This window comes from Ipomoea triloba, chromosome 11 (genome assembly GCF_003576645.1).
Source record: "Ipomoea triloba cultivar NCNSP0323 chromosome 11, ASM357664v1".
Classification (NCBI taxonomy): domain Eukaryota; kingdom Viridiplantae; phylum Streptophyta; class Magnoliopsida; order Solanales; family Convolvulaceae; genus Ipomoea; species Ipomoea triloba.
Window position 1 is genome coordinate 5588225 of NC_044926.1, and position 27838 is coordinate 5616062.

A 27838-nucleotide genomic window follows, 5' to 3' on the forward strand; every position below is an offset into this window, starting at 1 on the left:
TCAATTACAATATCTTATTTGAAAATTTTATCAATACCTAAATTTTGTCAAAAAAAAATTTACTGATCAAAAAGGAGAAAAAAACACTTCATATGATTTTTAGAGCCGTAGTTTTGAATGGACGTTTACATATAAACGGATGCACTTTATAATGTTATAAACGGATGCACTTTATAATGTTAAAAGTGATAGGTAAAAGTACATTGCACATATAAATATCAGTAGATGCATTGTATAGTTTTGAACGATGCATGTTAAGTTTGAAATATTTATTAAATTGTCACTGAATTTTCTCTTTACTTTACTGCCGTTAATAATCTCGAATCGGATAGTTAGCATTAGTGCGTAATTATTATCTAAGGCACCATTTTCATGTGATTCGAATTATACATATATATATATATATATATACTAGTTTTATACGCGCATTGCGCGTATGGGTTAATGCCCAATGTTTATATTTAAATAAATATTTGAAAGTATATCAATGCAAGATTATATAAAAGAAGATTATACATTCATGGGTAATTAAATGTAGAATTTTTTTATTTAAATATCTAACTCAAAGTATATGAATCCAAGATAATATAGAAAATTCATTATAATTATTACTAAAATAAATGTTTGCAACCTTGTAAAATCGATAGTCTAAATATTTGGTCTAAAAATGATAGTCTAAATAAATACTACTTTTCATTTGAATTTTTCTAAGTGTTCTTAATTCTCTTTTGAGTAACATTGTCATTGTCTTCATCTTTACTATTTGTTATCTTTCTTTTTGTTGGTAGTGTGTTATTTGCAATTCGGTTATTGTTGGTAGCATAGATGACAACGTCATGCAATGGGATTATGATATAGGAGCTATGGACTTTCCTTTAGGTGTTCTGTTTGGGGTTCATTTGGTTCAACCATTATTGTTGAATGAGTTATTGTGGATAAAGAAATCCCTAGTTTAAGAAAAAAGATTAAATAAATTAATAAAAATTTGAAAATTTAAAATATTATATATTCCAAAGATATTAAAAGATAGTTTCTCGCTTCAATTTGCTGGGTAATGGGTATTTTAGTACTTTCATTGTCAACAAATCCCCCAAGTAGTTAATATGATTGGTTTCAAACTATTCTTTTTTATTTTTTTCATGGTATTAAAGAAATACATATGTATCATTTTTTGGTGTAACTACTAATTTATTTAATTCAATAAGAGTAAAATAGAGCGATTCCGCTTCAATTTGTTGGGTTATTTGAGTACTCTCTTTGTCAACCAATCTCCAAGTAGTTAATATAATTAGCTTCAAATTATTTTTAATTTTTTTTCATAGTATTAATAAAATACTTGGTAAATAAATATATAACATTATTTTGTACTATAACTTTGATATTTAATTACAAGATATTGAAAAAATAAGATAATGGACAATGTAATGAATATCAATTGATAAATTTGAATGTAAAGAGTCTTTGCATGATAGAAAATAAAGACAATATAACTAATGAAATTATTTATCTTATTTAATTTAATTTTTTGATAATGAATAATTTTTTCAAATAAAGGTATTGTAGACACACAATTCTAAATTAAAGAAATACATATGTATCATTTTTTGTTGTAGCTACTAATTTATTTAATTTAATAAGAGTAAATAGAGTGAGAAACTTAATTATGTCAAATTTGATTGAGATGAGGTTCGAACCTAAGATCTTTCTTATAGAAATTAATGGGTAAGTTAAAAGTTAACGGAATATTAACGGGGAAGAGAATATTTAACGGAAAACTTAACAGATAATCATAAAAGTAAGGTTAAATTAGGTAATCTCTATTAATAATATTAATCTGAATTATATTAACCATCTATTTGATTAAATAATTCATCTGAACCATCCATTTGATTAAATAATTTGACCGCCATTTTTTCTACCCATTTTAGGCCTAACTCTCTTTGGCTCTTATTAGTGTATATATATATATATATATATATATATATATATATATATATAATATTTTTTTTTTGGTAGACTTGTAGTCACAATATTGCCTATAGTGGGAGATAAATCTGGAGTGGTAACAAGAAAAATGAAAACAGAGGAGATGCTATTTTTGGTTGGAGTAATAAAGTACAAAAATGGGATTTGGAGAAGTTTCCATAATTTGATAAGAACCCAGGGGGCATGGGTGAAATTATCTCAATAAGGAAATAACATAAAAAATATTTTTTAATCAAGGACACAACTTTTGTCGCATCTTCCGAAGCCCTAGAATTTACAGAAAACTCCATTCATCACGCTCGACCCAGTTCCAATCTAATCCGCACCGTCCATTTCACCGATCTCCCAATCCCCGCCGGCGACTAAACCAAAAAGCTTCCCGCTAACGTATTTCCGGTCCAAAATCGTACGGTACGGACCGTCAATTCTCAGTCGACCGCGATCAATTCTCACTGACTTTCTATTGAATGGTTTGTTTCCACTTTCCAATCAAACCCTAGTTTTCACGCATCGGTTCTTACCAAAGACTTGTGTGTGTAAATATATTTTAATTCACACAAACAGATACTCATTTATATGTCTATATATAGTAATATAGACTTTACGTTGTTTTTGAAAACTATGGATTTAATTGGTTTTGGAATGTACACTTTCCTATCAATAGGATGGTTTAGGGATTTTAATGTATGTGCTTATGCATGTGTAATATCTCTGTGAAGTTCAATACAGGTGTATAAAGTTGTAGACTTGGCGTGAAATGGAAGGGATTGGAGGGAGTGAAGATGGGGTGATGCAGCAGCACCCTCAAGTTCATTACCTGCCGGAGCACGATGATCACCATCACCATGGTTTTATGAGCAATGGGAATGTGATGGAGCATGATGAGCATGATGATAATGGTGGTGGAAATGGAGGGAGTGGTGGCAGCGAATGTATGGAAGGCGATGTTGCTGCTGCTGATCCAGGGAACCTGTCGGATAATCATAGTCCGATTGTAGTTCATGGAGGCAATGAAAGTAGTAATCAGCTGACCCTCTCGTTCCAGGGGCAGGTCTATGTGTTTGATTCTGTGTCTCCTGATAAGGTAGTTTGAATAGGTGCTTCATAAAATTGTGTTTTGTGACATGATTTGCCTTTAATTCAGTTAGCCGATGTTTCAAATTGAGTTAACCAACATTTTTTCTTTGTGTTTCCTAAGTAGTTATAAATCTAATTGAACCTTAAGTGTGTCACAATTTAATTGATGAAATGTTGATCAAACATGTCCAGTTTAGATAAGCATTTTATGTTAATAAAACATGCATGCCAGTGTATTCATTAAGTTTTCCATAACAGGGGTTGTGAAGACTTGAATGCAATTCGGTAATAGTATAGTGAATAGGAATGCAGGACAAGACACCATTCTCATTTAGGACATCAAGAGTCTGGATGAAACATATTTGTAAGAACTTAGCTGTAATACCCATAGTTTTCTGAGCGGCATTCTGTTTTGTTTAAACAGTGGTGGCATTATTTGTGGCTGTATAAACACCCAAGTACCGTAACTATTGAAATTAATCTTGAGGATGCATCATTTGATAGGTGGGGTTTATGATTCTGTATTCTGCCATTGTTTTTAATTCTCATTTGGCTAATGGATTTGCTCCTCTTAAATTTATTCTTTCAGGTGCAAGCTGTGCTCTTATTACTTGGTGGCCGTGAGGTCCCTCCAACCACCCCTATGCCTATAACAAATCAGAATTATAGAGTAAGAATAAACATGAACTAGAATTACTTCAACTATTTTCCCATTACATCTTGGACAGTTTTAACTGACAAAATATTTATCAGGGGCTACCCACTGCTCCTCAGAAGCTTAATGTTCCACAAAGACTGGCATCATTAATTAGATTCCGAGAGAAGCGTAAAGAACGGAATTTTGAGAAGAAAATTCGCTACACTGTTCGAAAAGAGGTTGCTCTTAGGTAAGACTTCTTTCAACACCCCATCCTCCACCCCAAATTGAATATTTGTTTATTTATTGGATAATTTGGTCTGCTGGATGAAATTTAATTATCCTTATGTGAGTTGGTTAATTTTGAATGTAATTGATCTTTATTTTGCTGTTGTAGGATGCAACGGAACAAAGGGCAATTTACATCATCGAAGCCCACTCAGGATGAGTCAGCAACAGCTTCAAATTGGGACTCATCTCAGGGTTGGGGTACAAATGGAGGTGGATCGCAAATTCAAAATCAAGAGATTTTGTAAGCATTCATTTCAACATTCCCTTATGTGGACTAAGGTGTATTTTTATTTGAATAAGTGTTGTTGTATGAAGTTGAAGAATAAAATACTTCAACAGAAAACTCAAACAACATGAGAGAGTACTTTATTAAAAAAAAAGCGATCTTCGAGGATAACATTCTCTTTTTAAATATTCATGGCAGCTGTCGACACTGTGGTATCAGCGAGAAATCTACTCCAATGATGCGACGTGGACCAGAAGGACCTAGGACACTTTGTAATGCTTGTGGACTAATGTGGGCAAATAAGGTGATCTTTACACTTGTTTGATGCATCCTGTGTGGGATGTGCTTGTACATACCCAATGGACACTCAACTAGGGGGCTGATATTAGGCTCTTTTCAATTTCAGTATTTTCAGAGCTAATATCTACTGCTTCTATCCGTAATCCATTTGCCTAAATGTTACAATTATAGTTTGTGTGGAGTGTTATTTTCGATAATCATGTTTTTGTACTACTATAATGATGTAATGTTGGAAAGTGGTTACACCAGAAAGGGTATTTGGTTCGTTTCCTTTTTGCTTAATAGTTCAGCAAACTACCTATTTTACCCACACATCTGCTCGTGTTTACTGCAGGGAACTCTCAGAGATCTTTCAAAGGCAGTGGTGCCCCCACTAGGGCATGGTACATCTCTTCACCGAAGTGAAGAGGTAGCTATACCCTCGTCAATAACTATTTTGGTGTTGTTTGTTTCTTGTTCCATGCCTTTGTCTCTTATGTCTTTTCTAATCCGTGCAGAATGGAAATGTCGAGGCTTCTCAAATGATTAGAGGCACAGAGAACGGCGATGACTCGCTATGACTTCGTTACATGTATGATTAAACCAGAACGACTGTATGATAGCCCCTCTAGATTGGAATATGTTTTTAACTTGTTATCCTGTCATTTCATCTATTTAAGTTTGATTCTAGTTTCTAGCTTTTGTGATTTCTTCTGTAGCATCAACTCTGAACCTGAGTGTAAAATGCATTGTTCAACATCAAAGAAAAGCCAAGTTATTTTGCCAATATTCTCTCTCTCTCTCTCTCTCTCTCAATTGATATTGCTCTCAGCTCTGTTCTGGTGAAGATAAACAAGAGGATGATTCATAAGATAATTCTGATGTTCCATCATAGGTACTTAAAAAGATCAATCATTTTAAGTGTTATCAGGTAATCAAATGATGTTCATGTGATCAGTTACAATATTTTTTTTTTAATACAACTGACCTTATTACATTGTAGTATCTGTTCATTTATACTTTCTCAACCTATTGAAACACAAAGAGTCAATATCAGAGAGTCACTACATGTCATCTGAGCACAAGGTGCTTGGCAGTTACAATTGTTTATTTTTCGAACCAAACACCCCATTATTTGTTTGTATTAAAAATTGATGTGTCATGATAAAAATTCCCCTTCCCTATTGACGATAATACGTTATTGACAAAACCAAAAAGGAGAATAATAGCATATGATAGCCACCCAAAATAATGAAACGCTCCAAAGCAATGCAAGCAGGAGCAAGGCTCAAGAAGCAATTGTATCAATAAAATATAAAGAGAAGAGAGCTGAGGTCTATAAAAACATACTCTAAAGTAGCAAATTTGTCCTAAAAAATGCAACAATTTCGAGTCTTCCGAATGTAGTAGACTGTGCACGCAAAACCCAACACAATAATAGCTTTTTATGTATCCAAGCTCCACGATATGGTGTTCCTTTTTTAATCCATTTAATGGTGCTCAAACTTGTGGTCATGCCCCATGAGTTTTATATAACCTCTCCATTCAAGTTAATCACATTATTTTCTTGATAATTACAAAATTATAATTTCACAGCTACAAAAAATTAAGGAATGCGGGTCGCATAGGTTACTGAACTGTACATGTTAATGCAATTAAGCCATTGAACCTAAACAAAAAATACAATTGAATCTCTAAACTAACTCATTTCATACAATTCGTCCAATTAACCATTTTTCCTAGCTTCTAACAAGTTCCCAATTTTATTTTTTTTTAAAAATAATTTTAAATAAAATAATTATTTATTAAAAAAACTTTCGTCTCTAGTCATGGAGATGAAGAAGGGACATTCGTCTCTGTCCAGAAACGAAGAAGATAGCTTTGTCTCTTGCTGAGCCGAAGGTTTTTTTTTTTTTTTAATATAATAATTATTTTATCGCCCCAATATATATTTACATTAACCTCACAAAATTAAATCTTTGATTTACCTAATTGCACTCATCCATAATAAATAAATAAAAGCATACTAAAAAACCAATAAATAAATAACATTAATTAACATTTCAAAATTTGAATCCAATATCGCTGTTTTTGTTTATTAATACTCCGCTAATAATTCTGCGATCAAGTTTTCATATAACATTGGTTATTTATTGCTACTACATAGTCATTCTTATCTTTGAGTGACTAAAGGAACCAACCGTCGCTACTCTGAAAATGTTTAGTAAATAAACTCCGCTACGTGTAATAATTCCACGTCCATTTTGATCAACGTCCGCAATTATACGTACAAATGCAACTGGATGTAAAGGTGTGAGGATTGGATTCACAGATAGCTTCAGGTTCAAGATGTAAAAAAGCTTGGGTGCACTTCACACCACTATCCTCGGCGCATAAACCAATATTTTCCCTACACCTTTGTTGCCCCTTCACCATATTCCCAGCTGCATATATCAGTGGTTAGTAATTGGAATATAAAATTAACCGGTACGGTTAAGCCAATTTTACAATTATCTGTAAAGATATTGTTGATATTAACAAGAACAAGAAATAATAATAATAATGACAGATAAGTAAAAGAAAATCAAATTTACGTGATTCGGTAACGTGCCTACGTGTACGAGAGTGAAACTATTCTTTTAGTCATAGTGATGACAATCGTTTCATTCCTATTCCTCTAATCCCTATATGAGACAAACTCAGTAAATGCTAATTGAGGGTGTTAAACAAACAACTATGTAGAGACTTACGATTGCATAGAGATGTTAATTCGTCTTTCTTTTTAGTCTAGACAATCATATACTAACATACATACCTGATGCAAATATGATAAGAATAGAAATGAACAAGCTAGGTTTGAGCAGAAAGAGTCGCCATTGTTAAACAAATAAATTTCGCAATAATATATTTATGTAATTGAGTGATCGTTTTGCCAAGATAATAGTATGTGGTTCAAAACTTTAAGCTATATATAATGGTATGATGTATAAATATTTAATTTACGTTACTTAGAAATGAGCTATTAATTAGCAATCAACTTATTAACTTACTACTATAATTATGAATTAAAATTAAATTCAAATCTTAATAATTAAGTTTATATCAAAAAAAAAATTATGGATCCCTTTACTAACGGAAACGGAAGAGATATTAGGCCAAATATCATGGAGTGTGATTTCAGAAGATTTCATTCATTGAGTAGGATTTAAGAATATTACCAAATGTGAATATCTAGAAAATGTTATATTTGTGGATTTGTAACATTGTTTGCAAAATGGATTCTTGGAAAATAGAATAAATAGGTCGGCAAAGATACACATTTTTTTACTATTACCTATTCATGAAGAATCTTTAAGAATAATTTTATTTCTTTATAATATCAAAAAAAAATAAAAAATTACATACTTACACGCCCACACTTATATCTTATCACTAGTTGTGAATATGCATTTTGTGCGATTGAAGAATGTTCAATGGACAACAAAAAGGTTGTAAATATTAGAAGATAGAATTTTAATTTTTAATGATAAGAAATATTATTATTTAGTATACTTTTTTAAAATGTATTGAATATAATAGGCATTGTGTTCCAAAAAAAAAAAAAATTATTAGCAAATGCAATTAATCTTTCTTATAATTTCTTATATTATAAATAATGTTTTATTGACAATAAGCTAATAATACATATATTCCACACCAAATAATATACAAATGAAAAACTAAACGCTTTTTTTCTTTTTAAAGTAAATATATATAAACATAAGTTTTTTCTCGTTTATCTTATTTTTGTTTTGAAATTTAAAAATTTTCTCCTTTTTGAAAGGATTAAATAATAAATGTGTCATATCCCCAATCCTCCAAGATGACATTAGACCTTTATACCTGCACTAACACTCTAAATTTTCTTTCCAATAATTAAAATCCTTTTTTTTTTAATTCCAATAATTAAAATCCTAATACCCTCCCCATTAATGAATTTTCATCATTTTTGTTGGTCTTAAAAATTGGTTCATGGTTTTTGGATAAATGGAGAACTAAGTTTTTTAGGAGTTTTTTCTCTTCCACGAGAAAAAGAAAGAAAGAAAAAAAAAATAGATGTGTTTGAAGACACAGACCACCCAATTAACTTGTCTCCGTTGGGGCGATTGCTGGCGGCTACTATGAATTAATCTTTCTTTACAACGGCCTTCTTGTTTCTTTTTTTTTTTTTTTTTAAATTGATTTTAATTTAATCTTCAGTAATTTTTGCAAAATTTCAGCTGCCAATTTAAGTTTTATAACATACTTAATATTTCATTTATTTAATTTTTTAATTTAATATTGTTATTTAATTTATAATTATCGATTAAATTAAATTTTCATAATTATCAATACTATTGTTATCAAATTTATAATTATAATTTTTAGAATGACAATAAATAAAGAAAAAATTAAAATATAACGTAGTAAAATGGTGGATCCACAAAAAATTAAGAAAAAAAAAACTTAAAAATAGAGCAACCTCATTTTTTTGAGAACCCCGCCGGGATTTGAACTTAAAGACTTCTCATTTGAGAAAAGCACATTATTGCACTCTTGCACAATAAAAAGACAATGCATCCAAAAACGAAACTCAATAAATAAATAACATTTGAAAATTTGAATCCAAAATATATTTGTTTTTGCTTATTAATACTCCATGATACAATATTTTTGTAGATAACATTAGAATGATACATACTCATCTTTCATTGTGATTTAAACTAACGGTCACACGTAAAGGTACAAATGCAATTGTATTGAGCAGAAGTCCCAGGAATGAAATCACATTCAGCTTGAGGATTATGATGAAAGTAAGCCTGGGTGCACTGTGCACTGCAGCAATCAAAATCACAAGTTCCTGTGCATAAACACATAGCTTCTTTGCACCGTCTTTGTTGCCCCTTCACCATCAAACCCATATTCCCAACTGCATATATCGTGGGATAAACAGATCTGATCTGATTGATTAAGTCTATTTTAACAGTTCTATGTAAAAATGTTAGTCTAAGATCTCAGAGATGTATGTAGCTAGGTCATTGAATTTGGTAGGTCTACATATATAATTAGATAACTTTTAAAAGTTATTACACCAATCTTTGCCTTGTTACATTAAAGGAAATGGAAGAACAAGTAAAAATGCCATACTTTTTATTTCTACTCTAAGACAATCATTTACGTACCAAATAACCACATATACTAACATTAGTAACATACATACCTGATACAAATATGATAAGCATGGAAATGAATAAGATTGGAGTATAAAGAGTCGCCATTGTTGAACAAATAAGTTTTGTAATAATATAGTCTTGTAATCGAGTGATCTTTTTGCTTGGATAACAATGTGTGATTCTCTATTAACTTACCTTTTGAATGTGAAAAACTTAGAATGGAAAATAAATAAATAATAAAATCTTACGTTTTAATTATAATGATCAACTTATTAACTTACTTTAATTATGAATTAAATTTGATTTCTCTAACGCCATTCACATTTAGTATTCATATCTAATACGTAGTATTTAATTATGGGTAATGGTATAAGTCCAATAATGGTAAAGAACTAGAAAACATATTTGTAGTCCACCCCATAGAATTAGCGTGTCCAAAGCAACCATTAAAGATAGGGCAATTATTCTGTGCATCTGGTTTACCTTGTAATGTGGATTTGAGTTTAAAATACACAATTTAATATTGAATGTTCATAATTTATATACTGAGTGTTCATAAATAAATATACAAGTGTGAACATTTAATATATAAATTGTGATAGGTTCAGCTTACAAGGTGGTATTAAATGATGATTAGTCTACAATTTTTAAGGACCATCAAGGTTATTTATTTATATTTTCAAACTAGTCTATAATAGATATTCTATTCATAACATACCATAATATTTATAAATGATAAAATAATATTTAAAAGTTATAATTAATGCTAATATTAACACGAGCAAGTTAACTCATTAAGACACGAATTGAATTTTAACGGATTCTTAATGATTCAACATGTAATGGCTCGAGATATGTTAAGCCAAAAAATAAAAATAAAAATAAAAAACTAATAAACATGTTATTTTTATATCGTGTTACAAATTGTCAACTTAAGTTTCATAGGTTAGGAATGAAATACGCCTATTATTTTAGGATTAGCTATTCCCAAATCCATCAAGGTGACAGATGAAAATAATGTCGAAGGGTCGTTAGTTTTGTAGGTTGTAATGCACTAAAATAATATGTTCATGGACAAATTTATAACTTTTGAATGTTTAATGGCCTAATTTATTTTTTGAGTAATAATTAGGGGCCTATTTGATCCTTTTCACCTGGAGTTCCTTCGCACATGATCGTTCATATATATATATGGCGTATTTGGTTATTTTTTTAAAAATGAGTAAAATTGTATAATTATATATTTTAAAACAATTATTTTTTAAAAAATGAGTAAAATTGTATAATTATATATTTTAAAACAAAGATCCACCAGCTCTTGTTTCTGACAAAACTAGAGCAAAGTATCCAACAAACTGGTTTTTCTGTTAACCACAATTTTCTGGACGTTGCCGAACATCGGAAACTCTAAAAACATTTTCCATAAATCATTTTTCGAGTTACCAAACACACCCTTAACCCAACTCATCTCACAAGAATACATGAAATGATCTATCACAAGTTTTTGCCTTGAGATATTTGGTAGACAACAATAAAGGCAACAAAATGTTGCATACTAAGAGGCTAAAACTAATAAACAAAGTAAAATTGCATTGAGGCTATAAATCCGGAATACTGAGTAAAATGTAGAGGGCATAGTCAACAACATGCTAATCACCTGTTTTAATAAACTCCAAAAGGTTCAAGCAAAACTAAAAACAAATAACTCATCCAACTGACAATGGGCAACAAAACAACTTTCAAAATCTTGACAGACTGAAGGTCAGGCACCCGCCAATGTCTAGTTCATTCTTCTAATGAGTTCATTGATATAATCTTCCCTGTTTCCAGCATCTCCTCCTTCCACGTAGTGGTTTCTTTTCTTCTTAAGACCACCTAGTGGAGCCTTGAGTTGGAATGGCCAAAGGAAATTGTTAGCTTCCTTGAAATGCGGTCCAACAGTGATGATCTCGTGAACAAGATCTTCAACACATATTATGTTGTGCTTGCCAAGAGTCTGCAAAAAAGTAATCGTTAGCTTATTGCTCATGTAAGCTGTAGTTACACTTTGCGGCAAAAAAAAATAAAAAATACATAGGCCCTATTTGGTAAATGGTTGTTAGCTAATTGGGTTAAAGGGTATGACTAGTTGATAACATTAGCTGAATTAGAAAGGTGTTTGGTAAATTAACTGTTAGATGATAGTTGTTTGGTATAATTTCTTTTCTTAAAAAGCTAATTGAAAAAGTTGATTTGAGAAGCTTTTTGAATTTTAGCATTTTGGAGTTACAAAAAACTTTTTAACCAAAAACTTATATTGATTTTTTAACCAAGTCAAACAGTTAATAGTGGTCAAATAGATAAAATTTGATGACAAGCTAACTATTTTACCAAACAGGGTCATAGTCAAAGCAAGCATATACCTGCTCAATGATAGAGTTCTCAGTCAAGGGAATCCTTTGCTTGTTAACCTTTCCATATCCCCTTTTGTATATCAACTCCTTCACACTCTTCAAGTTAGGATACCTTTGTGAACAAGCATAGATCAATCAAATATTTGCATAAAATTCTAAAATAAGTACTAAAACAGTCAAGATAATGAGATAGATACCCATAGGTCACATATGGCTCAACCCTGTGCAACATGTTGATTGTTGCTTTGTTGACCTTTAGGAATACACCATTGAAAATCTGTAGGTACAAGATAACTACTGGTAAGGAACATATTGGAGACAGAAAATGAGCCAACACCAATCACGGATATGAGCAGAGATAGCAAGACAGTTGCCAAATCACCTGTCTCAAACGGAGAAGCTGCAATATCTTCTTTGTCTGGGGGTGCATAGCATTGATACTGGAGTTCGTTCATTCATAGAAGAAACAAGAAACACAATTTATTAGTTAAATAGAATGTAAAACTCTACAATTAAACACATAATGGAGGTGTATTCATACCCACGGATGCGAATAATGAACAACAATTTAGCTTCAGGGTTAACATAGAAGCCTCCTTTCAGCCTCGCCTCACGCTTCAACTGAATCAGCTCCTTTTGCTACATTACAAGTCTTTCAGATTCAGTAATTGCAAAACATCCCAAGTTATAACTAACATAAACAGGACAACAACAAACCACCAAAAGCATCAAGAATACCTGCTCCTCATATTCCTTGGCATACTGCTTAGCTCTGTTGAAAATAATCTTTCGGTTCTCAGCATTCTTCTTCTTAATGGCGTCAATTTCTTGCTTCTTGGCCAGAGCCCACTCCTCTTGCCTCTTCTGCTTCTTCAAGACCGACTCGGGGACATTTTTTGCTTCAGCCATCTCTAGTTAAAATAGATAATAAGCTAGCATCTCCACAGTTCATAAGACAATAAAAAACTAAAAGAGCCAAATTCTCTCAGACAGAAAAAGGGGAAAGACACAAAATCAAATAAATGTTATTGTATATGTGACAACACAATCAATAAATATCCCAAAGCCTATGTTTTGGGTATGACTACACAAATTATCATTAATAAAATCACCAACAAAAACAAGTTAAAAGAAACAGATAACTGCATATTCTTATTGCATCAGGCAAACTTGATCAGTGGTACATTCCCTTCAAATTAACAGTATTCCAACGCTATAGCATCATAGATTACTCAAAATCCTATGTACAAAACAACAATTTCTAGAGCACGGATTTCTCGAATAAAATCAGCAAAAATCAAACGCATAATCTAAATGAAAACATATGTGCATAGTTCATCCCAGAAAAATTAAATAAAATTAAAAATAATCTCATTTTCAGGATATACGCAGTTAAACAAACTAGTAGAATATGAAATGAAAAATCTTAGACTTACCGGATATCGGAGATGAAGGCCGCCGGAGTGTTTTCTCTACGTGGAGGTACAGCAAGCAGCCCCAGACTTTCTCAACTCTAGGGTATAAAAGAGACGAGCATTAGGGTTTTGTAATGGCTAAATTAATTAGGCAGTCCCTATATTTTAGTCTTGTGGTCAATTTGACCTCATTTGTTTTCCATTTTTATCCAGATTTCCATAACTTTAACTAAATCCATTCAATTAAGTCCTGTTGTCCTTTGTTACTTTTTACTTATTTAAGTACTGACTCAAATTTGACCAACCACTTACAAGAATTGATAAGTGTACTCTCGGAAAATAAAATTTCGATTATATATTTCAATTTTATTAGAAGAAACAAATAAATAGAAAAACAATTGGCAAATTTAATGATTTTTTAAACATGATCACTCATTTAAATTTTTTAACATGATCACTCATTTAAATACAGAGGTGAAATGCTACTTTTCTCAACCTAACGATAATAATGGGTTAGCTACTTTTCTCAACCTAACGATAATAATGGGTTAGTGTTTTTCCTTAACCATGTCTACTTTTCTCATCCTAACGATAATAATGGGTTAGTGTTCCTCTACTCAGGCTCAAACCTACTCCCTTCCACATGGGAGTGTACACCAGGTGCCGCTTGACCACAAGGTCTTTGGCACTAGTTTAACCCTTTAAACTTACTCATTTACACAAACTTATTTATAACTCGCTAAGAACTCATTCCATTTAAAATATATAATAAATGGATAAAATTAAAACAAAAAGATAATATGAAATAATATATTAAAACATTTTATCTTTAATCTATTTCATAACACATTTTAAAATACACAAAAATTAAATACAAACTATGATAAAATATTTGTTACTTGTATAAGTTTGAACATTTCTATTCGTCATGTCAAAAGGTCAGCGAATCGAGTGACTCTTCTGGCAAGAGCAACTGATAAAATAAAATTACTTAATAAAAAATTAATTTATAATTGATTATATTATGTTAACATATTATGTGTATAACTGTATGCAGATACGCACACATATAGGTTTGGCGGGTTTAAACTGATTTCATGTCATATCAACTTGTTATCAAAACGTGTATGTCGTATCCGTTTACAAATCATGTTCGTGTTAAAAATTTCAACTTGTTATCCTCAACATGTCGTATCCGTGTTTAACTTTATCGTATTCGTGTCAACATATTAACAAACCCGTATACATAAATTGTTGTCAGGTCTACTGCCGAATGAGATTCCCATCCGAAAATGCAAAACCCCCATGACATTCTTGCCATTCTTTGTTTGAAGGCTAAATGGTACTTCAATGAATCCGCTGGAAGAGAAGATGTTTGATTCTTAATAAAAATGCCCAAATCATATTAGTTTTCTCTTGCTAAATTGCTAGTACATAATCATGGGGGTCATTCTAAACGTGAAATGCACTAATCTTTGGAAGTTGCACAAAATAGTGACTGGTAAACTGAAATGTTTAACAGTCAACTAATGTAAAGCTATAAATAGACAATGAACAGCCTGCTGTAGTTGATCATCTATCTGGGCCTTCCAATCACTTCATTTTTTCCTCCTTGAACAGAACATGGCGATTGACGCGAGGATCATACTTCCGAAACTCAAGTTTTGTCTGACTAGTTTGAAGCCTCTTTGTCTTCTTCACCACGTAGAAGAATCCAGTGCCTGCAGCTGAAACAAGCCTCACAAAGATTGCACCAGCCTTCTTCTTGTCACCCATTTCTTAGTTTTGACCTGGAAAATGTACCAATTCAGCCTCCCAAAAGCAAACAAAGCAAGAGAGATTAAGGGGTGAAGAGTAATGGGTAACTCAATTTGTAGCTTCTTCCTTGATATATTTATCCCAAACCATAATGTAGATGGAAGGCCACGCAGAAAGCTATTGGTGATTACATTTAGTCGATCATGGTGGCTCGTTGCTAAAGGGAATCCGAGCATAGTTAGGCACAGCAGCTTTTCCCTTTGTTATAGTTGAATTATTCTGTTCTTTTACCCTAATAGCAATTCTCCTATCTTCATTTCTTGGATAGGAAAAAATGTATTTATCATCAAGTGTATATGCTAAAAAACTAGGGTCATGAGCTAATGAACCAAAAGAAACTTTTTCAATCAAAGCCCAAGTTTCTGTTTCATCTATGACCAAATTTAAACTATAGCCTATAGGCGAGCTAGATACTCAAAGAATTCAGTTCAAAAATCAAATATACACTTGGGGGGTGGGGGNGGGGGGGGGGGGGGGGGGGGGGGTTGGGCACTTTTGGACATGGGAATGGTAATTACTCTGGTTCCCATGTTTGGTTTGCAATTTGATATGCAAGCAATGGGAATGAGATCTAGTTTATTCCAATAATTTCTTCACATCCTCAAATCCCAGAAAGAATGGAGTAAATTATAAGCTTTGGAATTTGGATTGATAATGACACATGGAAATCGACATTGCCCTCCCCACCGATCACATAAATTGCCTTAGCAGGCAACTAGCTAACTCAACCATTATCACACAACTCAATTGCTTGCCATGAGCGTGAAGGCGCCAAACAGGCAAACACTTACAAATTGTCTGAGTTAGGCTCACCGAGTATGAATTAAATGTTCATCATTATGAGTTAACTCCTTTCAAGTTTATGAGTACAGAGCAATATATTTTGTGATAATGAATATTAGTTATCAACTAGACAACTACCACTTGAAATTGTCCTGTGTTAAGCTAACCAAGTATGAATAGAAAGTTCGTTAACCAAGTATGAACAGAAAGTTCGTTATATGCTTATGATTATGGACTAAAGTGTTTTATGATTAAGAATTATTAGTCATCAACTACCACTAAAGAATCATCTTCTCCAATAAAACCTGATCTAGTTTTCCAGTTAATAATACGAACCAATAGATTTCTATGTTTTTCTCATTATAGCTTACAATTTATTATTATGATGATTTAAAATTTAAAAAAAAAAAAAAAAAAGTGTCCAATTTTTTTATAAATAATAATAATAAGATAAAGCCTTAGATCCCTACAGTACTGAAATCTATTCGTTGTACAAGCATATCATTGATCCCTTATCACCATACTTAGCAGTCAAATAAGATGCAGGGCTGGCAAGAAACAGGATAGTGCCGCTATCATAAGCCAGTGATTAATTGTAATTTGATATCAACACAAATTTACCCACAACATAAACTACAGGGAATGCTGCATTTGGCTATAATCGGTATTAATCACTCTCTGCCAGGCCGAAGATGAAGCTGTACGTGGAACAATTAAAGGAGCTTGATCCAATATAATATAAATGAAACAAGTGCATTCACAAAATCACATTAATTTCAGGATCAAAATGAGTGCATTCACACAATCACATTAATTTCAGAATCAAAACGAGTGCATTCACGGTAATATTTTCCAATATCACAGAATCAGAGTAATCTGGTGATCAAAACAAATGCAGACATCTATCGAGACACTGACCTATTGAGGCGGAAGGGAGCGAGCGGAGACGGCAAGAAGAGCTGAAGGCGAGCCGAAAGCCACTGTGTGAGAGGTGAAGCCGTGAAATGTGAGAAAGGCCAGCGGCGAGCCTAAGGGGGTTAAGGGTTCCGGTTGGAACTTGGAAGAGGAGTTTTTTTTTTTTTGAAATCAAAGAGGGGTTTTTTCTTTTTCTTTAGAAAAAGGTCTTTTTTTTTTTTTTTTTTTTTTGAAAATGATACATGTACTCATGAGCATGAGAAGTAAAATCAATCTTAAACCGGGTAGCTTAAGTTACAAATGAGCTTTCCGGAGAACTTGGGTTCAATTCTCCTAGGTTAGTCCGAACCACGGAAAAAGATCCACTGTATATATCAAAAAAAAAAATTGTAAGATCAATTTTTAATAATTGTAATTTTTTAAAAGTTTTTGAAGTGTCGATGGAAAGATGAGGGAAAAAAAGGGAAGAGAAAAAAAAAGGAATCTAACAAAAAATAATAATAATAATAATAATACAAAGCATATACTTACACGTCCGCTATGCGTTCTAACCTTTTCTCTTTTCACTTGGGCCACACACAAAATTATAATTTGCAGTAAAAAAATCTAAAAATTAGTCTTCAAGTGTAAAAATTATAGCATGATTTTTTCTCCCTAAAAAATTGAGCAAAAAATTCTATTGAGATGCTCTATGACTCCCACCATGTGTCATTATTTGATTTATAGAAGAGAAATAAAATAATACAAACTGTGACCGATTAATTTTTTAAATGAATCAAAATATGACACGTAAGATGAGAGTAAAAAATATAGTAGAAAATGAGATTATGTATAGTATTACCCTTTATTTTTTGGGTGATATAGGAAATCCCTTGCCCACAGTTGTCAAGGTTAATTTTGTATTCCTCATTTTCCTCATTTACTATTTAAGAATCACATAATGGATCATTGGGTTCGGCCAGCCCGAGGACGCATAAAGTTGAATACAGATGTGGCACTAGATGTGAACAATAATGTGGTGGGTTTGGGATGGATCCTACGTGATGACGAAGGCAAGTTTCTGGCTGCAAAGAATGTGCATAAGCTGGGCATTTTAGATGTTAAAGAAGCCGAAGCATTATGTTTGAGAGAAACTCTGAGCTGGATTAAAGACACCGGTATGGGAAATGATGTGGAAATGGACTCACAAATTGTCTTTCATGCTATTTTTTCTAATTCCTTTCATTCTTCTTTTAGACTTATAGTTGATGATATTAAAGAATTGGCATCGATAGTTGACGATGTCGAATTCCGTTTTGTTAAACGATCTGCGAATTGTGCCGCTCACACTGTTGGCCTGTTGCTAGAGAGGCCTTTTCTTTGTCAGGTTGTGGGGAATGGTTTGATGCTCCGCCTATTTTCCTTGTAAACTGTCTTTCAAGTGATTTAATGCATTAAGTTTTCATTTTCAAAAAAAAAAAAAAAAGAAGAATCACATGAGTTACTCGAATAGGCAATAGAGAAAAACCATATCCTATGCGGCTATGCAATATGTTTTATCGAAATGACGTTAGTAAAAATTGAATCTACAATATTCAAGTAAGGTATCCATGTTTCACTTACTTAGCTCGACCTTTAAAAAAAATCTTTCTTATTGAATAATTATTCATTGCAAAAAATAAAAAATAAAAAAGTGTTGAATAAAAAATCGAATTTGTGTGTTTGCGTAATTAAATGAATCATAGATCAAAAGAATGAATTACTTATACGATAATTTGTTTTATTGAGGTATAAAACACTTATAATTTTGAAATACTAGTATTTATATGAGACAATATGTGACATTGATATCTTAAACTAAACCTATAATTTATTTTAATTATATATATATATATATATATATATATATAAAGTTTTGAGAGTATTGCTACCTCTTTGATCCCTTCTTGTCGACAAAGTGAGGAAGAGGTTGCCTCTATCATCAATATCGACTAATATAATGAAGCAACTATGGTCGCATCGTAATCCAAATTTTAGATGAGAATGAGAGAAGAGACCGTCATCGCCGTTTCACTTCCATTTAAATTTGGAGGGGAAGCAACCATTCTCTAGACTATGAAAATTTTATTTTTATGATAATTAATATAAATGTTTTCCTCAAAAAAACATATAAATGTTTAATTTTAGTTTAACATGTCAATGTTATATGATGTCCACACAAGTGATGATGTTTTAAAATTAGTCACACTATATGCTAGCTAAATAAGTAACTAGATCAGCTTATATTAAAAGTAATTGACAAATTAAATAATATTAATTACATTTTTTTGTGTGTTTGAATGACAATTGTCTTCAATTAATTTATACAAAATGTTTTTTTCCTCTCTTAGAAATCTTTCCCGACTTCCATTCTGTACCCATGGATTGGCTAATTATACCACTAATTTAACAAAAATAATAATAATAATAATAATATGAGATTTTTTTTTGAATATTCAAGTCATTATGACTATTTTAAAAATATTTTATATAATCAAATCCCCACGTTGGATTTAACAAATTCTATAGTCCACAAATTAGGTGAATGCTATATATATAGGTGTGAATAATAATGTCAAAGCACCATTTCAAAAAAATGTTATGTAAATTAAATCACCATTGAAATTTATAAGAATTTAAAATATTAATAAAAAAATATGTTAAACTTTTAATTACTTAATATAAGTAAATTCTAAATTTTTTAAAAATATATACACGTATATAATAATAAAAAATATATAATATGAAATATTAGTGGTATCCATGCATGTATATCCGGTAGAAGAAATGGTAAAAATAGTCATTGTTTTCTCTGACAACTCATTTGAAATAGGTATTTTCCCAAGAAGAGCTATCCCAGCAAACACCAATTGATTGAACATCCTTACATGCATATCGTTATGTGAGAAGAATGAGGGGCCTCTTCCCCTTCCCCTCCCCTGATGGAGGATATAATCTGTGCCATGAGTCTTTACAGGGCATGACTGAAGTCTGCTAGTTTAACCAAATAATGTCATGAGAGTGAATATATTTTAACACCGTCAGTATTTAGCACACCAAATTCAAAAATAATATCTTTTGAAAAATGTACAAGGTTCACATCATCGATAGCAAATTCATCCCTAACCTATCCACCCCATTTATAGAATAGTGAGTAAAAAAGCATCTATACAACATTTATTGATCGCAAATTGATTTTATGACATAAAAATTTCCAGAACAAGTTGGAGCCAAGACTATCCCAATCCACATCTAAGAAGCTTACAATTTTGTGTGGCTGGAGTTTAGTGTAAAAAGTCCATGGGACTAACTTCCAAAAGGGGTGAATGAATTATGAGAGTGCGGAAGGATGGCTTTACTTGATTTAAATAAAGATTTTTAATGGAATGAACTATTTTAAAATTATACAGCTCTGGCTAACTGAATTCACCAGCAAAAATAGATACTATTGAGTTTTTTTTTTTTTTTCTTAACAAAAACTCAATAGTATATCTTAACGGAAGAGATACTATTGATTTTATTTTGTCATTCATTCGTATACCGAATGTAACTGCTTTAACAGTATACAATTCCGACTAATTGAATTCCTCAGCAAAAAGAGATACTCCTGAGTTCATTTTGCCATTCATGTTGTTAATTTTACAGCTGCGTTATAACCGTTCCGCAAGCCAACATTACCGTAAAACTTTTAGAAAAACAATGAATATAACACAAGAATAATTGGGCAAAGTAAGTGGCCCTTTTTGGTAAATGGCTGTTAGCTGATTGGGTTAGCTGTTTGGGTTAGAAGGTATGATTTGTTGATAACATTAGCTTGATTGTAGAAAGTTGTTTGATAAATTAGCTGTTAGCTGATAGCTATTTGGTATTGGTATAATTTCTTTTCTCAAAAAGCTAATTGAAAAGGCTGCTTTGAGTAGCCTTTTGAATTTTAGCATTTTGGAGTTACAAAAATCTTATTAACCAAACAACTAATAGTGGTCAGTCAAAATTGACTAATAGGCTGATTATTTACCAAACAGAACCAGCATGTTTGCATTAAAATCAGAACCTTAACAATGTCATTCCAAGAGTATTTATGCAAGAATAATAGGAAAACAATGAAGGAACTTAACAGATCTAATATTAAGAAAGTTACTTAAACTACCAAGCTGTCCTAAATACTTGTCAAATCTAAATTAGGAAATCATCTTCACTAAGATTAGTCATAAATACTTGATTCCTTACCATCGCCGTCCCTAAGGGCCCACCTAGTCAGCCACCGCTTCCCGATTGCTTACGTCCCGGACTACTCGGACCCTTTTGGCCAAATCACAAGCTGGAAAGGTCTATCCCGTCGGTGGGCTCCTGTCTCCAGATACCATGGCCCTTCGGGTGGGGTTCCCCAGATACCGTATCATATATCCTCGAATCCTTTCGATCACCTGCCATTACCGCAACAATGGTGAAATTGGTTCTTCTTCTACCATTAGATGCCATTTTGGTATTCACCATTATTTCTCAGCCCACATCACTTTTCAACCGGGTAAGTTAATTACTACTCCATGCCTCTTCTTGTTCTTGATTTTTCTGGTTCTGATCCATTCAGTTTGTTGCTAATTCTCCATCTTTTTTTTCATCTCAGCCTTTATGATTCCGATCCAAAGGACCCACTGGCGCCTTTGATTCTCCTGCTCAGCCTTTCATCTCCGAGGATGATGGAGTCCCTAACGCACGCGGCCTCGTTCTCGACGGAAATCGCGCCATAAACGCCGATTTCTATAGCAGAGCCGTGATGAGGAATTCTATGGCAACTCCGGGATTAAAGCATCCTTAGTAGTGGAGTTATTTCACGGTTGTTGAGCAGTTTTTTGTAAGTGTAATTAGGAAAGAGAATATGAGAGGGAGGATAAAATAAAAAAAGAAAAAAATAAACAAAACTGATTTTTTAAAAGAAAAAAGAAAAAAAAAAGAAGAAGTTAAATATCATATATGTTGGACGTGCCCACCATCCAATGAAACACACGCAGCTACAAAATTAAATTGTGAAACTCACGTGTGTGAGTGGAGACTAAAAAACAAAATGAATGGGCCCACATTTATGAAATAACTCCTTCCCTTGCTATTTTCAAAAAAAAAAAAAAAAAAAAACTCATTCCCTTGCATATGCCTTCAAACTTTCTCTCTCCTACCCTATCTCTCCTACATGGCATTGTCAACTGTATTAAAAATTTCAAAAGATACACTAATAAGGGTGCTCTTAACTGGGATCTTAGTGGGGTAAATGCTTGAATTACACTTTTTTCATTCATCCAAATTGATTAAACCATTGGCTTGGTAATAACAATATTCTAAATTCAACTCTTAGTATACATAGATCTAGACCGATTTATCTTATAACTCGAGTTAAATTATGAAATTTACCAAGTGTATACTTACTCTCTTAATGAAGAAAATAAAATTAATTTCATAATTGGTTAACCTCCAAAAAACTAATAAATACAAAAGACTAAAGGTTGCTAGACCAACAACGGACGTTGTTTCTCTCCGGCGCGGAGGAGTGTGGTCGTCTTTCTCCATTTCCTGAATCGTCCGAGGGCGCGGATGCAATTGACGAAGACCATGGCGAGAAGAAAAGCAACGCACACTAGCAGCAGCACAGTAATGAGCAGATGCAAAGCTATCTCCGACGGCACATCTACATTCGGTAGTTCTTCCGCCGTATTGGCCACCGCAATCGTCCATATCATCGCTCCGGCCATGCATGCGAACACCGCCGCCTTCATCGCCGGATGCACCCCTCCCTGATCCTCCTCCTCATCTTCCACCGCCACCGGAGGCGGCGACATCATATAATTTAATAACTTAATTTCATCCAAATATTCTACGGCCACAACTTATGTAATTTGTAAGCTGCAGCTTCAATAATTCAGATCAGCAGCTAGGCAAGGGAAACTGCAGTGTAGCTTCAATTCCGCGTATAGTAGGTAAGGGAAGTGAATTCAAAGCTCCGAAAGTGCGAGGAACCTTCCTTCTTTCTTGGTTTTTACGGTAGAACTATATTGTAATCGTCTCTTTCCTATTTTTGTCTAGAAGAAATAAAATCACCCCACTGATGAGTCGCTGAATGTCTGAATGCTATGTCTCGTACGTTTTTGTATAAAAATCTTATTCTGAGTAATGAGAAGCACTCAGCCACATATCACTTATAAAAAAAAAAAAAAGAGTTAATACCATAAAGCCGAATATAGTGATTTTGTCACGTTTCGTCTCAAACTTTATGACCACACATGAATGTTCGACTTTCAAATTTTAATCATATGTGATCCTTCTAAGGGGACCTGGACTGGTTAAATATAAAAAACTGAACGACCATAGGTGGTTACTTGGACTATAGATGGTAGAAATTTGAAAGTCAAAAAGTTATAGGTGGTCAATTTGAAAGTTTATAACTAAACATGACAAAATTATTATATTCGAATGATCATATGACAATAACTATAAGAAAATAATACTCCATAATAAAATAAGAGTATTCAAAAAAAAAAAGAAAAAGAGTATTTGTTATAATTTTTTTTCACCATTAAAAAAGACATTTTTTATAATGTTCTTTTGGACGATTTCAAGCAATCAAAAACCAATTGGTTGACTATACTATGAACTGTTAAGTCGAGATTGGAGGTTGAATCTAGCTTTGACATTCTAACCTAAAATCAAAAGTTAGTATCACTTAATCACGAGGTTTTAGGCAGCATATTAGGTGTTTGATTTTTTTTTTCTTTTTTATACAGTCAACTATAGTGCAAAATAAATTGGAGGGCATGTAGTGTGTGTTTAGTGTTCTTACCTAAAGGGAGATTTAATTATAGATTACAAAGAAATATTACTTCCACTTTCAAATTTTACTTTCAACTTTTATTCACCCTTTCAAAATTTTGATGTTGATTTTGGGAGAACCCGAGTTTGATTTCCCTCGGGCCAGCTCCTATGCCTCTCGAAGTGAACACGGGTGGACCCGAACGGAGAAAGACTCTATAGATATGGCTTTGCCGAGATGAGAAACTAAGAGGGTGTTTATATTGTAACTCAAATTGACCATTCTACGACGACAATATTTTGTAAGTGGGTTGATGTGACATTTTGTAAGTGGGTATTGTAGTTGGTTAATTAGGTGTTGTCTCATTATGTCTAATTAAGAGTTATGATAGTCTATAAAGCCAAAGCAATTTCTTCAACAAATTTTCCTAGCGTGACAAGTTAAGGTTAGATTTTCTTTTTTATGAGTACTATCAACTGCAGTTAAGGTTAAATCTTTTAAAAAATTATTTTTAGGTTTGAAATATTGAACTTATTATTCTTATTTACTGAACCAATTGAACTATTAAATAATCGCATTATTTATCAAAGTTCAACAATGCACCTATGCATTCTAGCATGTATGTTACGTTGTCTTGTGTGCGCACATGTGCGTTGTTCGTTCGTTTGTTTGCTAGTTACTATTATTATTCTTTAGTTAAAATCACATCATTATGGAGTGTTTATATATGTTACTGTTGTAATCACAAATTTCTCATGGATGCAGCCAAGCTATATGGAAGAAGGAAACCACCAAAAAATGTGCACTTTATCCATCCCACACGTCTGAGATTCGTAAAGCCTATGTGAGACACGCCCTTAAGATCCTCTCAATCTTTGATTTGAAAAAAAAAAAATCGTTACTCAAAAGTACAATCTGAGTGAAATTATTTTAAAAAGTCAACTTTAAAATTTTATGATTACTAAACAAATTATTCGACCAACTCGACTATATATGATTACGTACTTTCAATCTTGAGATCATTGGTGTTAAGAAAAATCCTAAGGTTCAATGTATGTGTCCCCAGCCTTGGCTTTATAACTAAACCAACCATAATTGAGGAAATACTATCTAGAACAAGGGTAACAATATTAGTATGGTTTGAATGACAACTGTCTTCGATTAAATTTATACAAAATGTTTTTTTCTTCTCTTGATATTTTTCTCTAATCTTTCCCCTTATTATATGACTTACATTGTGTACCCATGAATTGACTAATTCTATCACTAATTTAACACACCAAAAAAAATAAAATTAGCTAATATGAGTTTTTTTTAGAATATTCAAGTCATTATGAGCATTTTAAAAATATTTTATATAGTCAAATCCCTTATATTATATCAAACAAATCCTATAGCTCACAAATTAGGTGAATGCTATATATAGGTGTGAATAATAATGTTAAAGCACCCTTTCAAACAGTTCGCGAATATTGAAAAGATAATGAAGGTTGGGACTGGAATACTCTACCTTGTCTTCCAAACAATATTAGAGAAAACATGGAATTGATTTCTCTTGAAGAGGGAGGAAATAGCGATGAGCTATCATGGAGCAGTACAGCCTCAGGTATGTTTACGGTAAGCTCAGCTTATAATATTACTGCTGGTCTGGAAACTAACACGCAGGAGCCTGTATGGAGCAAGCTGTGGAAACTCACAGTGCCAAGCAAAGTAAAGCTCTTCATGTGGACTGCTCTTCATGATAAAATTCTTGGAAACGCCAAACGGAAAAGGAGGGGCCTTACCATGAATGGCGAATGTGCTGCATGCCACAGACAGGAGGAAACCACGGCTCATATTTTGTGAGATTGCTGTCATGCCGAGGAAGTCTGGACGAGGATGATAGGCAGTGATCGTTGGATGAGATGGAGGCAGCTCAACACCCGTCAATGGCTGGAGCAAAACATCATGGACAATAGACATTCGGACAAATATCATGAATGGGCAAGGATGTTCGTGATTTCCAGCTGGTGGATTTGGCGATGGCGAAATGAAAGGGTATTCAACTCAGGGTCTATGGATAATTATAAAAAAATCACATGGATTCGCGAGGCGGAGAAGGAGATTAACCGTGCTTTCTTGCGAGAGATAAATATGGGAAATAACACAAATACTGTAACGATCCTCAATCTATGTTGGAAGCCCTCCACTGATCACAGATTTACCCTTAATGTGGATGGAAGCGTCAAAGCTACAACGAGGACAACAGGCATCAGAGGTTTATTGCGAAATGCTGATGGATATTGGCTTGGAGGTTTTGTTGGCAAAACCGACTACGCAGAGCCAACAATTACAGAAATGAGAGCTATCGTTGAAGCTATGCGGTGGGCCTGGGAAAAAGGAATTCGAGACATGGAAATTCAAACGGACTCCAGGGATGCTGCTAGATGGATTCGAGAGAAAATTGATCTTCGGGGCATTGCTCGGGACCTCGTGAATGAAGCGGTGCGGTGGTGTGCAAAAGACCGGAACATCTCAATTCGAACCATCTTTCGTGAACAGAACAGGAGTGCAGATGGGCTCGCCATGATGGGCAATTTTCAGCCGGCGGTTTGGATAGAGTTCTCCTCCTGCCCACCGGAGTGCGTTGAGGTCTATAACAGTGACCTCGTGCGTGCCACACAATGTCACAGAGTTAGGGAGACCTCTTAGTTAGGTCTTGCCTTCGGGGTTTCCCCCCTCCCTATATGATCCCAAAAAAAAAAAAAACACCCTTTCAAAAAAAATGTTATATAAATTACCATTGAAATTTTGGAAAATAGAGAAAATATTAATAAAAAAGTATGTCTAACTTTTTAATTGCTTAATATATTTCTAATTCTATATATTTTGATAGGTTAATTTTAAACTTTTTAAAAATATATAGACATATATAATTAAAAAATAAAATATAAAATATTAGTGGTGTCCATGTATGTATGTTAGGTAGAAAAATTGGTAAAAATAGTACCATCCTAAAGTTCCAACCGTATTTATGACTCATACTATGTAATTAAATTTTTATATAATTAATTAAAAATATGTAATGTAAGTCAATTATGGTAATCAATAAATAAATAAAAGTTATATAATGAGAAAATTTTATTAGATGAAGAAAAAATAGTAGCATTTTCTGTTACCATTTTCCGGGCATAGCGTGGGAAGGATAGGGTTTTGACTCAGGAGAAGGATCACACGAAATGACGGATTTACCCTCCCAGAAAGAAATCATTTATGGGTAACCCAATAATTTTACGAAATACCCGACCCTGACGGATCCTGAATAAAAGTCTCTCTGAATTTCTGAAACTGCACAAGAGATTGGACGTTAGCGAGAAGAAGGAAATGGCGTCGAACGCAGCGGTGCCGTTCTGGAGAGCAGCGGGAATGACTTACATCACATACTCCAACCTGTGCGCCAACATGGTGAGGAACTGTCTCAAGGAGCCCTACAGATCCGAAGCTCTGAGCCGCGAGAAGGTCCACTTCTCCTTCTCCAAATGGGTGGATGGCAAGCCCCAGAAACCTGGTAAGCACTACTTCTCCTCATCATTATCGCTTCGATTCAAAGCAGATCTGTTATCTTATGTTGTTTTCAGATCATAAGTTGGCTTGATTTTGAAGATTTGATATGATGTGCGTGGAATTTTTGATTTTGGTTGTGAGTATGTGTGTACAGTGACTCTGGAAATGTTGGAGGGGTTTGAATTAAAATCTAGCGTTTTTGTAATTTTTTTGTGAGTGATCATTAGCCATGAGTATGGTCTATCAGTTTCAAAGGTTTTTATCTTTAGTTTTTGAGTAGTTTCAATGGCTGAAAATGAAGAAATGTTTTATCATATGCTTTTGATTTTGATTCTGTGTGATTTGCCTAGTTTGGATACACCTGTACAATCTATACTGATGCACTTATTTTCATCATTCATATTGTGGTAGAATCATCAGCTAGATGATTAAGCTTGTTTCAAGTATAATTTTAAAATTTGTAGGTAAT

The 27838-nt window shown here is 33.0% G+C and overlaps 2 protein-coding genes across 5 annotated transcripts; one reads left to right on the forward strand and one right to left on the reverse strand.

Moving 5' to 3' along the window:
* The first annotated feature begins 2241 nt into the window (after positions 1 to 2241).
* On the forward strand, positions 2242 to 5283 carry LOC115995614 (GATA transcription factor 24). 4 transcript variants are annotated; one of them, XM_031234702.1, is made up of 8 exons: positions 2242 to 2456; positions 2706 to 3070; positions 3653 to 3733; positions 3817 to 3950; positions 4098 to 4232; positions 4416 to 4521; positions 4852 to 4926; positions 5015 to 5283. In XM_031234702.1, the coding sequence occupies exons 2-8, from the start codon at positions 2744 to 2746 to the stop codon at positions 5075 to 5077; spliced, it is 921 nt and encodes a 306-aa protein (XP_031090562.1). In that variant the 5' UTR covers positions 2242 to 2456; positions 2706 to 2743; the 3' UTR covers positions 5078 to 5283. The 4 variants fall into 4 exon arrangements, with proteins under 4 accessions (XP_031090562.1, XP_031090563.1, XP_031090564.1 ...); XM_031234703.1 differs by having other exon boundaries at positions 2716 to 3070; XM_031234704.1 differs by having other exon boundaries at positions 2242 to 2397.
* A 5975-nt stretch (positions 5284 to 11258) lies between these two features.
* LOC115997661 (60S ribosomal protein L7-4) lies at positions 11259 to 13602 on the reverse strand. Its single transcript, XM_031237255.1, has 7 exons — positions 13518 to 13602; positions 12820 to 12992; positions 12623 to 12720; positions 12464 to 12521; positions 12279 to 12358; positions 12091 to 12193; positions 11259 to 11684 (listed from the first exon to the last, which is right to left on the reverse strand). The coding sequence occupies exons 2-7, from the start codon at positions 12988 to 12990 to the stop codon at positions 11469 to 11471; spliced, it is 726 nt and encodes a 241-aa protein (XP_031093115.1). The 5' UTR covers positions 12991 to 12992; positions 13518 to 13602; the 3' UTR covers positions 11259 to 11468.
* Positions 13603 to 27838: the final 14236 nt, after the last annotated feature.